The 16,690-nt window shown below is 34.1% G+C and overlaps 1 protein-coding gene across 1 annotated transcript; it reads left to right on the top strand.

The window, feature by feature from the left end:
• Nucleotides 1–5,186: 5,186 nt before the first annotated feature.
• LOC132554446 (uncharacterized) lies at nucleotides 5,187–16,316 on the top strand. Its single transcript, XM_060218765.1, has 13 exons — nucleotides 5,187–5,210; nucleotides 6,522–6,567; nucleotides 8,767–8,855; nucleotides 9,818–9,889; nucleotides 10,483–10,603; nucleotides 11,397–11,497; nucleotides 11,935–11,994; nucleotides 12,466–12,596; nucleotides 13,628–13,739; nucleotides 14,109–14,180; nucleotides 14,306–14,447; nucleotides 15,641–15,765; nucleotides 16,164–16,316. The coding sequence occupies exons 1-13, from the start codon at nucleotides 5,187–5,189 to the stop codon at nucleotides 16,314–16,316; spliced, it is 1,248 nt and encodes a 415-aa protein (XP_060074748.1).
• Nucleotides 16,317–16,690: the final 374 nt, after the last annotated feature.

Genomic DNA, 16,690 nt, shown 5'->3' with positions numbered 1-16,690 from the left:
CAAATACAATGCAATGTGCATTGAAAAAAAATAGCAAGCCTCAGTTTAGATAGTTTTGCGATACAGGAATAATGCACTCATTGGTTAATTAGCATTGTTATTAGTTTTAACGGCAGGTCAACCTGTAAAACACAGAGCGATCCAAAAAGGAAAAAAACATCAAAGTAAAAGACAAATGCTAAAACTCTAAAAAAAAAAAAAATTGCTTTACTATTATAAAACATCAAAATGGTTAGTCACAGTATATCATATAGAATAACATCTTTCAGATATCCTAGAATTTTACAAATCTCAACCGTTTCAAAACTGTGATAAAAAAATGTGTAACGGTGAATGGCTCATCACATCCTATGCACGGAGGATTATCTTCGCCATTCAACATAAATGAATGGGTAAGGAATGTATAGCCCATCCGAACATTTATTAAAACAGACGTCGTACAAAATGAACAAAATTGGGAAATATTTATACAAAAAAATTTTAAATGCGAAATTTACATAGTATCGATACTCTTGGTATACATAGAAAATTGCTAGAAATCACACAAACAATTGACCGATGATGTCACTTGAATTACTTGCACGTGATTTCATTCGTTCGAGAAATCATCATTATGAATTTTGAAAAGCGCATTCTGTAATATTCAATATTCATTAAACTAAATTTCATCCCGTAATGATCAAAATTTTAGATGGAACTCCTGGAAAAGTACAAGGGGAATAACAGATGTTCCAGAGGAGTAAGCGTCTTCCGATTCATCGACGACACCCGCCATATACAACATACATCCTGATTCGTATTACTTTACTTTTGTAAAAAAAAAATCAAATAGAAACAAATGGAAATAAATTTTAATTGTCTATTACTATTGTTGAAAATGTTTTGAAGTATTTTTTTACTTGATCTTCGAGATTACATGCCACGTTGTCATTCATTTGAATAGTGCAACGGTTCAGAATACACGCACGTACATTATGCTGTTCTTCCTTTTATGGAAATTATGAATTTGTTGTATAATTAGGCTAGTGAACCTTTGCTTAAATATTTGCCTTTTATTATATCACTTTCATTTTTCTTATTTGTCTCTGTTGTTTGTCTCTATTGTATCGATCTTTAAAATTGTAGCAAACGGTGATATCACTTCAAATTGGTTTCCTAGGTTACCTACTAAGCTCAAATGTTTGGCCCATAAGATCAATGATGATACCTAAATGGAAGGTACACTTGTATGATGCAATTAAATTCAATTTCCTCTACTGTATTGCACTAAGTGTTGAAAGGTGTGTGATTGTACAATCATTCATGATGAGAAATTCTTGAAAGATGTTGCATCACGTCTCTTGTTTTTAGTGATGGGGTTGGATGCGGATTTATTGGACATGATATTGAAACAGAACACCTGAAACTAACCAGCATATTATCAAAACTGTACACATTACACACCTGTGAGCAGCATAATTTAATATAAATCAAGAATTAAAAACGTCGTATGTTTCATCGACGATACCAAGCATGTATTGATATTTTTCCAACAAACAGCTAAGAGTCAAAATTGTAATTTTAATATCATACATTTAAGACCCGTAACGCTAGTAGAAGCAATGAAAGTGATTTAATTTTCCCTTATATGACAGTAAATGTAAAAATAAATGCGACGATTAATCCTATCGGCGGGTATAAATACCAGCATGCGCAGTCAAATTGCGTTGTATACGAAAATAAAACGAATGGCTGACGGAGGTGACCGAGTCGGCTAATAAACAAAGAAAAAATATCAAGTTAGTAAGCGACAACCAGGTCAAATTACCATAAGTCGTTAAAATATAGAACACGGAGGCGGAACTGCCATATTTTCAGACGACGGATAAAATTTGCTCTGCTCCAGACAGAGAGCGGCTCCAGAAGTTAGACTTGCAGTTACAATCGCTATAATTCAAACATGTAGACATTAATTTACCCTTGTAACCACTTCATATATGGGTATTATTCACATATTTACCATTTAAATAGGATTTGCTTCAATTCCTGTTTACATGCCACGTGGTTGCTAGTTGGAGACGATGTTGTGCTGATGCATTTTGTGTCCTATGATATATAAATGAAGCGATGAAAGAGTAAGGAAATGTTCAACAGCCGACGAATGAAGACAGTGTTAAGACATAGCACGTGTATTTTCTGATCAATTTTATTTTATTTCATCACTGCATTATACAAAAAGCCTCTTGAAATGTGTTAAAAACAACGCAGCATTTTTTGACGTTTAAAGTAAACTCTGTATGCTTACGTAATAACGTTAAACTACTGCAATGCTATATCACACAGAGATATTTGTTTATTACGTTACGTCCTATCTACAGTTATTGACATGGAAATGACAGGTTTCGATGGTAAAGGCGACTACAGTTCCCGAACAAAAACAATGGTCTGTGGCCAATAATTGGCGACTGCCCTACGTTGGCCTCGAATGATCGACCCAAATGCAGAGGGCTAATGATAAAATATCAGGCAATTGTATGGATGATTAACTGAAATTCTAAAGTGAGATGTAGTTTCGAGCGCGACACAGAATGAACAAACTGCCCTTGTAATGTAAGGTACGAAAGTACCAAATGCGTTTTTCTTATTAGCTTTCACATTATTTGATATCACAAAACGTTGAATTGAGTTTTAGTTATTAATAAACGGGCATTTAAAATGCCTAGTATTAGGTGTTCCCTTTGCAACGTTTGATAACATGTCAGTAATACAATTGAAAATTGAAAAAACCTAAATCAGCATAGACATAAATAACCGCAGCTTTTGCGAGGACAGAAGTAACAAACGAATATCAAATTAATAAAAAAATATTTTTTTTTCATTTTGCAAGAAGGCAAAGAGTAAAGGATAGATAAAACTAAAGTAGAGTGATATGTATAAAACTTTTATATTCACTATAAATCCTATTGCAGCATGGCGTCATATATGAAATAGACATTGAAGCTTATTTCGTTCTATGAACGCTTATCGACAATGACTGTTGTCTGATTCATTTCTGTAAATCCCTTGATGTGCTGTCAATGGTATCGCAATTCTATATCATTCTAATAAATTCTGTCATTGTATTAAATGGGAGCAACAGACAAACACCTGCCACGAGCGTTAATTAACTGCGAAGGAAGGATATATTTTCATCAGCACATGAATAATTAAGTACATATTGCTCAATACAAGACGTCTTGTATGATGTTGTTATTTTTTTACCTTTTCCAGGAAGTCGGTTAGACATAAACAGAGAATTACAAACTATGGGTGTAATTTACTCGACTAGAGGCAAGGTTAAAACATAATCACAAAACAAATATTTACCAACGTCAATATGAGATCATGTTACAGAACTGTAGGTTGATGACGTATGTTTAGAATTGTCAGTTATACTTTGTCGAAAACAATACCAACATGTAGAAAAATCATAATTCAAATTCATGAAACAAGCATGATTATGATTAAATGAAAGATTTACACCGAGACACATGGACAAGTATAAAGAGTACAAATGTAAGATGTTCCAGAAGGGTATGTGACTTCTGCTTCCAAATTATATCACAGTACCACTTCCCAATAATCTGAATTTATTTTCATTCCAGACGTGGCAAAAAAAATTATGACGCAGGCAGCATACAAAAAACGATCAAGATTGTTTTAAATGACCTAGTTGACAATCCGCATCTTCATAAAACATCATAGAATGAGCTCCTGCTTACATGTCGGTATTTTCGTTGTTGTTATAACAACTGTACTTATATGGTTTGATATTAAATGTTACAAGTCTGCGACCTATTAACACATGTAGGTTATTTCAATAGATAGGCGCGGGGGGCAATTCCATTAAATGTGACCTTGAATTCAAGCTGGCATGAATGCCCTTCCGTCCCATCATAATGTCACAAGGATTGGCAATTTGTATTTGAGCATCACCAGATCTGAACCGATAGCAAAAACCACTTTATTTGACGTCGGTAAGTTACGGCCGATGAACGTGACCATGGCAATTGTCTCAAATGGAAAAACGTCAGGCAGTATCATGGGATACATAAAGAAGAAATTGATATTTAGGAAGATGAGGGAAATTACAGACCAAGTTTTGTCACTGAAAAGCATGCAATGATAACAGACAACAGATATTGTGTCCTTGTGCTGTGTCAATGTTGAGACCTTTAGCATGTAATATAATTGTAACACGCCGAATCGTCTTAGATCCTTCATCTATTATATTTTTTTTCATAAATGTATTTCTTATGACTGATGTCCTACGTGATGGAATTTTTTCAAACAACTGACAACACTTAGCATCCTTAGACTCCGTGTCAAACATTATTCATTTCAACTGCTGGATGCTATTCTGGATTGAATCAACAAAAATGGTCATTTAAGTTCTGCCTCCCGTTGCATACGTTCGATGTTTTCAAGGCTGGGGTATGTTCATGCATGCCTTCTTGTGATAGTGTGGAAATGAAACCGACTTTTTAATGCTTCCACACTGAAGTATACTGCCAAATGCCCCCGGCAGGACACCCTACCTGGTCTCATTAGAATAGAAGATGAGCATGTCTTTTGCAACCTTCCTGTATAATATACCTATCTTTTGGATGAAAATATCAGTATTTAAACACATCTGACACCAGAGACATTGATTAGTGGAACACGGTAATGTGTTCTCGGTTAGGTTGTAATGTTTCATCCGAGGAATTCTTCAGACTCATGTCAAATCTTGCAGTATATCAGAAGACGGACTAGATGAATTTTGAAAGTCCTCTGCCTTCGGTCGAAACATTTTTCGGCTTGTATGTAAGATTTAGGTTTTGCAAGAATATCGTTTTGTAGATTGCGTCCCGTTTTGTTTCCCATATAGAATTTCCCGTTACGAGGTGAGAAAAATCCAAAATGTAGGATGATTCAAATCAACAGTTTGTAAATGTAGATAAATGTTTATGAAAAATTAAATGTGTACGGGTAATGATATTAAAAAGAACAACATATCTTAAACCTTTAACAAGTGGTTGGTATAAATCATGGAATTTGGTCGCCGGCTCGCCTATTTCTATGTTAAGTATGTCACTTCTTATCATTGAAGTATACTGTTATTTGTGGGAAGTAAGATATGGGGATTACATATGGGCAGTAGATTTCAACTGTCGACAACAACAAACATGGCGTTTCCATTGCTAAATGTGGTGAGTCTTTTGACTTTTATAATGTCAGATTCATTTATTAATTGATAAATTGCCACAAAATGGTTAAATCAAAACACGTTCATCTATTGAAGCTTATTCTATTCAAATTATTATGTACGATATAATATTTTAAAACAATTCATCGAATGGAATACAGGTACATTCCGATGTCAATTTCGTTGAAAATATTATTAAAACTAATAATTAAATAATGTCACATCTAAATAGTGTTGCTTTTATGGAGAAATTTTACATCGTACGTGCACTTAAGGAAATAAAGAAACTACCTGCGATTAAAGAGCTGTTATATCACTCTTCGCCTACCTAAGATTGGTGCTGCGTTATCGCTGTTTATATGACAAACTCGGAGTCGTGGTGGATAGTTCCATGTTTTCGTACGAATCTCATTATGTTTGACATTTACTTGAAAAAAATATCACACCTGCATTATCACGATACATCGCTGAATCATACCTGAAAGTGTTTTATTATCAAATGCTTAAGAGACATCTTTTCAAATGTTTTCCCCTAACTTGCAGATTGCTGAAAGACATTTTTGTATCATTTAACGAATGTGATTTTTGTTCAGCAAGTCTTATTTATAACATGAATATTCAGGGTCTTTCTATTTGCGGTATCAATGAACTGAAATAGAGGCACATACAGGTCATTCAGTGCTTTGACCGCAGGGTCATCTAAATTTGTTTACTGGAGTCCGATTGTACGAAAGACACTCCTGTAAATACTCCTTGTTAATACAGGTATCTTCATGTACATGTGTAAAATCGGCACCGTTAATAATATCAAAATAAATCAAAACAATCCATGCATTTTTACGGCTAACCTAGGAGACACAAACATATTAGCTTCTTGTATATTGGGGAATGGTTACGTTTACTTGATCTCCTTGAGAAATAATCTGTTTCTTGAACATGAATGCTCGTTACTTTGTCTACTGGTTCCGTTGTTGTATAACCTACTTTTATTTGAAAACGTGGCATTACTCACTCATATTGACCAGGATTTACATGCCGGGTTTCCACGATGAAGCAGAAGATGCTTACTCTTCTCTGGACTTCAGGAGTATATATGTGGATATTTCGCTTGTTAATATTTTGCCCTGTGTTTGGTGAAAATGAGTTTGGATCATGATTTTGATCACATGATCAAATACGAAAGCACAGAGAATGGCATTGATAAGTGTTCTTATGCAAAATATTTTTTTACTGAATAAGACGATAATCAAGTGTTCAAATGATTTGCTTTCAATTAAGGCAACATCTGAATAAGTGTGCAAACCTTTCTTTTCAGCCCCTGATATCAACAATTTGGTTATTTATCTATCAGATCGGAGTAGGTGAGTATGATTCAAGTTAATCCTCTCTCCACTGTAGATTGATTTAAACAAATGTGAAATGTGTAAAGCTTTATTCGGAAGCCCAATCGTCAGTTGACACCGTCTCTATATGACACTTGTTGCTATGAGTGACTTGATAAACCTGTTGACCTGCATAAATGAACCATGTCATATTACTGACTAGATACGAACTGCTGTTATAAGCGAACTCTAATGCATCTACCTTCAACACACACACTCACCGCGCATTCATCTAGTCGCTGAAAGGACGTTATTACAGTATAAACTGTTCTATTATGTATTTTAACACAAATAAGCGTGGAGTAGATGCAAGTTCATACTGGGATGGAAACAGCATCGTGGATAATTATAGATACTTATTTAAATTTTGCCGAACTCATGTTCAGTATGATTATGATATAACATTTGCCATTTTCGAGGATTTTTCTATTTTCATCATTGTCTAACATAGAATAAAAAAAACTACGGAAAAGATCTTTAAAATAGCTTCAATAACGAAAACGAAACTTATCTATTTTTATTCTATTTTTTTCGGTAAAGCCAGGAAAAACTTGATCCATCGAAAATGGGACATTACTGTCTACGGATAATGTTTATATACCAATACAATATATCATTTAATAATGTTATAAGAGTCCATTAAATAAGCCATTACAGAACACTACAATAAAAGAAAATATATTTCTCCATATATATACAGACATTTTCGTTTGCTGTCTCCATGAATTGACATATCCATTCTTATTATGTACATAGCTCACGTCATATTTTTTCTGGTGAAATCTCTCAAAGCTGGGAACGACAACAGTTATTTGGTTACACATTTTGTATTCTTTGTTAGAGTGGGAAGCTGCCCAGCAATGTATGGGTCTTGTCACATTTGACGACATTCGATCCATCATTTATTCTCTTGGGATTCTTGTATCATGATTTGATTTTATAGATAAAAAACGGTTGTAGAAAGGTCATCAACACTGCATATGCCAACTGTCAGGTAGAGCATAATGAAGATAGATATACAAACATAGTTTTTAAGAAGTACAGGTTTATAAAGATTATGGTGAAATTTTGAGCTCGTTGTTATGACCTGATAGGAAAATAGTATACTTCCTTTAGCGGTTGGATATGTTGTATCTTCGTTAATATGTCTGGTTGTTTTGTTATAACGTTCCATACACGAAGGGATCTAATGATTTTACGGTAATTGTAATAATTATTCTTTGTTCTCTCGTACAAAAATTATCAAAACAATAAGTAAGATAATCACCAAACTTTCATGGATCAATACTTCTAAATATGCAGACATCATTCGTTTTCTGATTTTACAAGGTAGCCATATTTTTTGGCTTTGGCTGATACCTTTTCACTGATGATCTTTGTGTGATTTCAGTGCATCAAGATGAGAAATGATGGCGGGAAAATGCATAGGTGATTCATAGCTTTCGATAGGTTGTGTAGTAGAAATGATTTCTTTATCAAAATTGATGCGAAATAGTGGTTTCTGATTGATACAAATTTGGATATTGGTGTTTTACTTTTAAAACTGGTCTGTAATATGACATCTGAAACACATTGTGACGCCCGGTTTTTTTATTTGACGAAATGCCGAACAAGGTACAAGTTAAAATTTTCATTGGTGAAGGTGTACATCAGGGATCCCGACCAGTGTCAGATTTAAAACTAAACTTGTTTTCTTCCTTGTTTATTGAAGAAGTACTTTCATAATATTTTTTCTCACCTGACCCCACTTGTATAAAACATCTCAACTTGAGATTTCCTCAAGTCGAGATTTTCCTCAGCTAATATCTCCTTGAAAATATCTTGTATGAAAAATTCCTCAAGGAATTTCAGGACATCCTAGCCGATGCCTTCCTCCTGTTCCTTGAGAAAATTTTATACAAGCCGTGAAGGGGTAGTTTGTAAAACTTATTTAACAGAACCCGTTGCAGTTGCCATTTGCTTGAAACTGTATTCTTATATAGCACCATAATACGGTATATTGTGATTGACCGATGACGTGAACCTAGATCTATATATTATTTGTGAGGTTAACAGGATTTTGTTACCAGAATATTCCTATGGATACGATTAGAAATACAACGTAAGTGTTTTATACCGAGAACGTGGTTTTGCATTGACTGAAAAAGAGCAACTATTTCGCATTTCTATTTTTACCAGTGTACGGATCTGGGCCTTTATGTCTAGAGTGTCAGAGAGAGGCTGTCCCGTCATCATGTAACCGAGTGGTACAGTGTGGTCCACACGAGGTAAATAATCAACAAGACACATCCTTGATCTCCGTAAATCATACAGAATGTGGGATAATTATAATTATCCCTATTTAAACAAAGCCATCTGTATCAATTTAGTGGTGACAAAAACCAGTAGACAGTGCAAAATGTCATTGCATCTTTCCGAATTATTATTATTACAACAAATGCTTCCTCTCATATGGTACTTGAAAATGATACCTTACTTGAAAACTTCTTTATATATATATATATATATTTTAATTTCTTGTTTATATTTGAAAAACCGAAATGATCTTTTCTCATATTATTGACAGTGCAGTGATTTCTGCCAAATAAATATACAGTACTTTCGCTTACTTTAAACGGATGCGTACATTACCTTGATTTACATCTTATGGAAAATTGCCATTTTTATTTAAGTGCGATAGGAACAATTTTAGTTGATGCTTTCAAACCTGCATGGAACTAAACTTTTCTATCGAATATTTTATTGAATAATATAACCAAGAATTATTTTTACTAATCACTTCACAAAAACTTCGTGACGTCACTCGCAGTTAGTTTGCAACACTTTCAGTGTTTGGGGAAATTTCAGTGATGAGTGAACCTGTCAAATTCCAAACGAAAATGTACAGTTATGGAATGAAGATATTTCAATATTTTTGTTGTACGATTTTTGTTTACTTTATCGAATGAAAGCAAGCAGCACACGCAAGATGTGTGTAATTAGTCGTAGTTGTGTGTGTACACAGCAGAGCTAGATAGTAAATGGGGATTCCATTCGTGGTGAAGAAATCCCAATACATCCTCTCTATGGTGGCTTGTGACTTCTCTCAGCATTATCAAGTTTGAACATTTTTGTCATTTAGGAATGAAAAGAGAATGGACAAATCAGATAAAATCAGCATTTGCATAAATCGAACAAAATTATCGATAAAAGTCAAAATTACTTTCTTATGAATTTTACCTCTTTTCAGAAATGCTTGCTGCGACAATTTGAAAATGAGCGTGGCATGATATTATACCAGAGTGGTTGTGTCGATTCGATGGTAAGTACATGTAATGTAAAATTCATACATGTATCTGTGTGTGTGCGTGCGTGTGTGTGTTTGTTTGTGATAGAAGCTCGTGTGAAGCCATATGATTTTGAAAAACATTATATCCAAAAATAGGAATATTTTTATATCTGACTGTAAAGTTACCATTTTTGATTCATGTAACCTACCAGACGAACTTAAGAAATCCATTCAAACACATACTATATATTTTTTATCTTTTTTCAGATACCGTTTTTTGAATATATTTGTTTGTTTTGTCTCTTACAATATGTGTTCCCACTATATAAATTAGAGCATTCATAAACATTATACTTTAAATATTATATGATCATATTAGAAAGCAGACATTTTGTATTATTTGTTGAATAAAAAATATAATCAACCATTTTCTATGGTAAAAGCTCTTCATAGTTGTCCGATCTCGAACAACATTTATTATGACATAAACTGTTACGAAGGAGTTATTACCACCCAAGGGCTGAAATCAGTACACTCAATACAAATTTCCAGCAAGAAAATATCAACTTTAAAACTAATTTTTACCACCATTCATTTTCTATTTTTCATGCAATATTGCATTGCAGCTGTGCGCCAATTTTGCAGCCAATAGTACAGTTTTACGTCGGACGACTAAACGAGAACTAACCCTGTGTTATGAATGCTGTGGTGATGATTACTGTAACTCAGGTGGATGCAATGCACCAGGTAAGCTGTCGATTTTTGCAGAAGTGCGGTGTATTAATTTTTGTTATATTTATAAAATTATTCTTTTTCTTGGCCTTATTTTGTTATCTTTGTCTTTTTATGCATTTTTAGTTTTATTTTTCAGTTTATGATTTTTTTGTAATGGTTTGTTTTTATTCATAAACAGCTAAAGTCTAATATCAGATAAGTGATATTTGCATTCAAATGAAAATAATTATGACGCCCCAGTTTGCGACCTCGTTATAAATAATCTGCTTTGATATGTCGTCAATAATTGTACCTCATAAACCCTGTTTTGTGATATCGATTTCAGTTTATTTTGCAATGATGAAAGTTTGCAAAACAGCAACATTGTATTATTGGAGATGTATACCGTATATGTTTACGGATATTGGAAATAAGCATTTTAATCCTAAGAGCTACAAAACAAAACTGAAATTATTCCTCCTTTTGTGATGATTTCTCTTTTAAGGTTGTTAATATACTATTGCAAAATATTTGATTTAAAAAAAAAATAGAAAAAATAAGAAAAAAAAGTGTCTCGTATGTTTGCCACTTAACGAATTGATAATGAAACAAACGCCAATCTAAGGGATGTCACAGGTAAACGTAAAACATCGCTAGTTCGTAGTAACATCGATTATGTCTGTCTATGTATATAACATATATTCTTGTCAATATTAAAATTCAGACTTGCTCCAATGTACTCTTGTATAAGTCCAAACATTGTGTAAGAATTGAAATTAATTGATTGGTAACACCACAGCTTATATAAAAAAATGTTATTTCCTAGGATTCTCCGCAATGAAGGGATATCCGCCAGTGTGCTTCATTTGTCAGGACGTGAACAGTCCACAGACATGTGGACACATAGAACGCTGTGGGGATGGAGAGGTACGGGCTCGTTATTCTTTTGTTTACTTTATCGTTGTTGTGATTATCTATGTGAGCTGGTTAAACATCCACTTTCACTTCACTGATAATATCAGGGCTCAGTAGATGAAAAGAAGGTAGGAATGGTGACCTGTATCATCACCTCGATAAGTTCTTATGAATTAGTTTACAGCCGACTGTAAACTCCCCAAATAACAAAAGCTGATGCAATATCATGCTTTTAGTTTTTGTTCCGTTAGATATATCGTCGCATCATGGAAATACTGCTTTTTTGATGAAGATTCATCGAATGTACTTCGTTTAACCATTTTTCATTCTTTGTGAAAGCATAATTTTCTTTTGTTTGATATGGTTGATTTTTGTTTTGGCACGTACGTACTATCTACATAAAATGTCACGTATAATACGATGATAATTTTGCATTTCTTTCATTGTAGATGTGCTATATAAATAAAATTTCATTAGGACATTTCCAGATGGGCTGTAAGACATCGAAGGTAATAAATATGTCAAATACGATCACTGCATATCCATCAACCCGATTTGTACCAGTGCCAGTAGGAAATAACAAAACTTTTTTTTCAAATCTGAACAAGTCAGCAAGTGGGAAAAGATCGCTCAGGTTGTCTCCCTTTACACCACTCAAACCGAGATTATTCGGCGGAGTAAATGATAATTTTATTACTGGATTTGTGGTCACAGTAAAGCTCATCATTATGACAATTATGACATAATTAACGTCGTTTAATTATATGTTAATAGGTTAAAAGTGATTCGATAATTATAATACATTTTGATGTAGTATTTTAGTGAAATATAACATAGTTCTATAAATGTGAATAAGTTACACTGTGCTTAGTAACTCAGGGATCAGTATTGACTACGATAAACGTAATGTGCAAAGCAATGTGCTTTTCAAAATTAAGGATATAACTCAATATCAAAGTAAATCAATCATTGTCCAACAGAACTGCCAAAGTATGAATTCTCACAATGATTGTTCTGCGTGCTGTTCGGATGACTTCTGCAATAAACATTGTAACACTACGTCATCAGGTCAACAACAAAGTCATACTGAAAAACCTCCACCTTCACGTAAGTATGAGAAATGAGTTTGGTTGTATAACACATGTTTAACGCAAGTTTTTTTACGGTTTTGTTTGTGCCTCCTGCATTATTCTAATATTCATTTAAAAGTTATTTATAAAACCTGATCGAAAATTTATAGAATCATGGGATGAATGTACTTCTGCATCGAAATGCCTCACGTTTACTTTAATTTCGATTCCCTGTAGTTTCTATACAGAACTTTAACTCCTTGAGCCCCAAAGCAACACTGATAAGTTCACGAAGGACGGAAGTCCTATATTTTATAGTTTTCGATTTATCACTTCTTTTAGGTTATACTTTTATTGTAGTTCTTGTATAGAATTTGGTTTGGCGTAACAACAGTGGCACTTCACGGTCTCACGGGGTATGAGACGTGAGAACGTGTTTTGCGTCCGTTTTTGGGAAGCTGCAATATGTTCGTGCAAGTCTTCTTGTGATAGTGTGGAACTGAATTCGACTTTGTATTAATACATCTGTGAAGCATACTGCAGATAGTACCCACAACCCGCCTTGCAGGAACGACCGCCCAATTGTGAACAAGAACCTATTTTGCAAAGTACTAGTCACTCCTGGGAAGTGGCTTCTTAAATGGGTTTAAATTATTGGTCATTGTATAGTGTAATTTCATTGAAATATCATGTCGCTCAAATACGAATCTAGTTGCATCTGTAAGCCTAAAGTAACGACACCAGAAGGGTCCAGTTATGTTTGATTTCTGTTCACAACTCTGTACAATATACAATTCATATCATCAGTTGTTGGTATTTACCATGTGCGTTATGATAGTAGATACATTGAGTGAGAATATCGTCAATTCATATTATATATTAGTGTTATGAAATACTTTATGAGTTCTTACAACAGTATATAATGAACGTGATAAACAGAATCTTATGCTCGTAATTTGGGGGAAATTCAAAACCATATCTCGTCACGAATTTCTCTTACTGGAAGGAAGATACGTCTACATAATATGCATAGATATATGGTTGAATTCCAGTTATATAGTTAAAACTAAAGGTATGTAACAATAATTCCAGGTACAACTATACAACCATTGCTACGATGTTTTCACTGTCCCGAGAGCACCGATCCACATTGTAATTTTCACCAGATATGTCCACAAGACAACGTAAGTCAACTCAATAGCCCCAGTCAATAAATCATGTCATTCAGCTTTCACCTAGATCAATTGATATTCATTGAAAGATGGGGCTAACAACCACTTTTGACTTTTCTATTGACATTTTTTAAGATTTTCCTCAGTCACTTTATTTGTTTCTCAATTTATGATTAACGACCCGCAGAATTACACAACAGCTGTATGACATACTTAATTCATTGTTTGGATCTACTGTATCTAATTCTAATGTATTCAAATGTGTTATCCACTTGTGGATTTTTATACAATCTTCTTTAAGTTATATTATATCGCAATTTCAAAAAATACCATCCACAGTGATTAGAACAAACTATACATTAACATGAGGTTTTGTTTTAGGTATGTTACAGTAGTATTCAACGACGGCAGAATAGCCATCCTACGTACACCTTCCAATGCAAGCACAGAACGGTAATTAGCACCATGCATCAAGATCTTTGCATGTTTTTGTTATCGTTTGATGCAATATTCTCTAACGGTCAGTATCGACTATTATGAAATTTAACATTATATTGAATTTAATTTTTATTACTCAGAACTGTCCGCATAACTCTACATATACCGACTGGGTTGTTTTGGGACGACGCAAGAGGTCAAGCAGTGATGGGTATTGTTGTTTCTCGGACGACTGTAACTTCTTACCACCGACCGTCACACAACTGCATACTACACCTTTAAGTATGTATCCTCTACTTTTGCACCTCATTGCCTTGGTACAGAGTAATGATTTTCTTCCGTGCCTTCAACTTGGGCAACATGAAAGAAACCAAAGCAAAATTACTGCTTCCATGACAACACGTTTGATCTTGGTCTGAGTACACATTCTTGTAGTGATATATTTTGCACTACTGACATCCGTCCTCGTATGATCCTGGCTGTTGCGAGGAGGTTAAAAGGGAAGGTTACCACTGACCTTTATACGCTTTATATTATATATTACCAGCGCACTACTTACTTTCTATTCGGGCAATTGAGTGTTGGCCATCATGCATCTAATGTATAATGTAATAGAGGAAGGTGTCATGCCTAGGTGAATATATTACTGTGCGATGACACTATAACAGTGCCCTTTGTGTGACAGCTGTCTGGATTTGACCTGTATCATTGCATGATTATGTTTTACATGTTAAAGAGTTAGAGTCTTCCGAACAGGCATCGTCATATAAGGACGACACCTACGGTGGAAACGAAACACGGCAACAAAAAATAAATAAACCAGAAAATAGAGGCAAACTAGATGCATAATGGAGAACAGATATTTGGTTTATTTCTATACTCCTGGAGAACAAGAAACGACAGAAAATTACTGATAGACAAAATCACTTGCTCACCTTTCGGAAAGTATCTTTCACGCAATTTTATGGAGACAACAACCAGGGTCTTAGATAGGCGTTATCAAACGTACAGAAAAAATGCTCCCATATTCGTATATTCGCAACTACATATGCTTCGATATTTTTTATTTATCAATACACATTCATTATAACGAGTTCTCCATAACTAAATTAACGTCATTCAGAAAATACTAATAAAAATTCCAGATATCAGAATCAGAATCTACATTCCACTTAACAATGTCATAATCGAAATTCAAGTTATCAAAATTGTAATCAACTTCAAGTTAACAAAATTGAAATTTCAATTCCAGTTGGCATAATTCCAATCCGGATTCCAGATTTGAAAATCGTAATCTAAATTCCACGTAACCATATCATTATCGAAATTCAAGTCAACATAATTGTAATCAACGCCATACATTCTGGTTAACGAAATCGTAATCTAAATCAAGTGAACTAAAATGCAATTACAATTCTAGTAAATGATAAACGAGATCAAAACAAAGTAACCAGAATCTTCTTGATTTTTTGTAGCAATTACTTCGCCAATAATTACAGATGTTGGGCCACTACTAAAGAACACCACACTTGGGGTGAACGTAGGATTTCATTGTTCTGCTACTGGGTTTCCCAAGCCAACATTACATTGGGATGTACCGGTAAATACCATTTTACTTATACAACAGACCCCACGATCATTTCTCTGATTGTTGCACTTTCATAAATGGAGACAATATTTTTTATATTTATAAAGTCATTGAATTATGGGACTTTTGCGACTCCCTATCTAACATTTGACATTTCTTTCCATCAAATCTTATATTAGCCTATCGTCTTCGAGGTTTCGCGATTTTGGATCTAGAATCCCTGACGAGTTCTAGAAGGACAAAAAATTATATATGATGCAGCTCATTAAATTTTGCATAATATTCTTGTATTGAACTGTGTCATTCTCATGTGTGTTTGTGGTAAAATCCAGTGGTGTTTATAGAATTGATCGTATATGAAGTTTTAAAACATTTTTCGCAGACAATTGATCTTTTTTATGTGTTTACAGCTGCCTCTTCCAGTACCTCCCAACTATGTGCAGCCTTCATCGGGAGACTTAATTATCTGGCGAGTAGCTAAAGAAAATGCTGGTTACTTCACTTGTGTCGCCTCAAATGAGTATGGAACTGACTCACAGACCATAACTTTAACTGTGTCATGAACGGTTAATCCTTATGATGATCAAAGATTGGTGTAAATTATCAATAAAACATCAATCGCTAATTATGTGTTGGTATTGTCAGAATTGAAACTGCGTGTACCTGTGTACATACAAAATGCATTTTCAATCAGAAATTACAAGTGTATCCACCTCAAATATTTTTTTTAGAATTGACGCGAATCATCTTTATAATGGTGCCTATTGTCATTAGCTGTTAGAAGATATTTCAACCGGAACAAATACTGAAGTACACATCTGTACAGAACAATTTATCTAGAGTTTACGTTCAAAACTGGATAGAATGTTTCTGCTAAAACACTTCATTAAATGCATTACCTTGACACAATCAAGAGGTATACACTGAAATAATTTCA

The sequence above is a fragment of the Ylistrum balloti genome, unplaced genomic scaffold (assembly GCF_031769215.1).
Source record: "Ylistrum balloti isolate Yb309-2 unplaced genomic scaffold, AGI_CSIRO_Ybal_v1 Utg370406, whole genome shotgun sequence".
NCBI lineage: Eukaryota > Metazoa > Mollusca > Bivalvia > Pectinida > Pectinidae > Ylistrum > Ylistrum balloti.
This window is presented reverse-complemented; position numbering and strand designations above follow the sequence as displayed.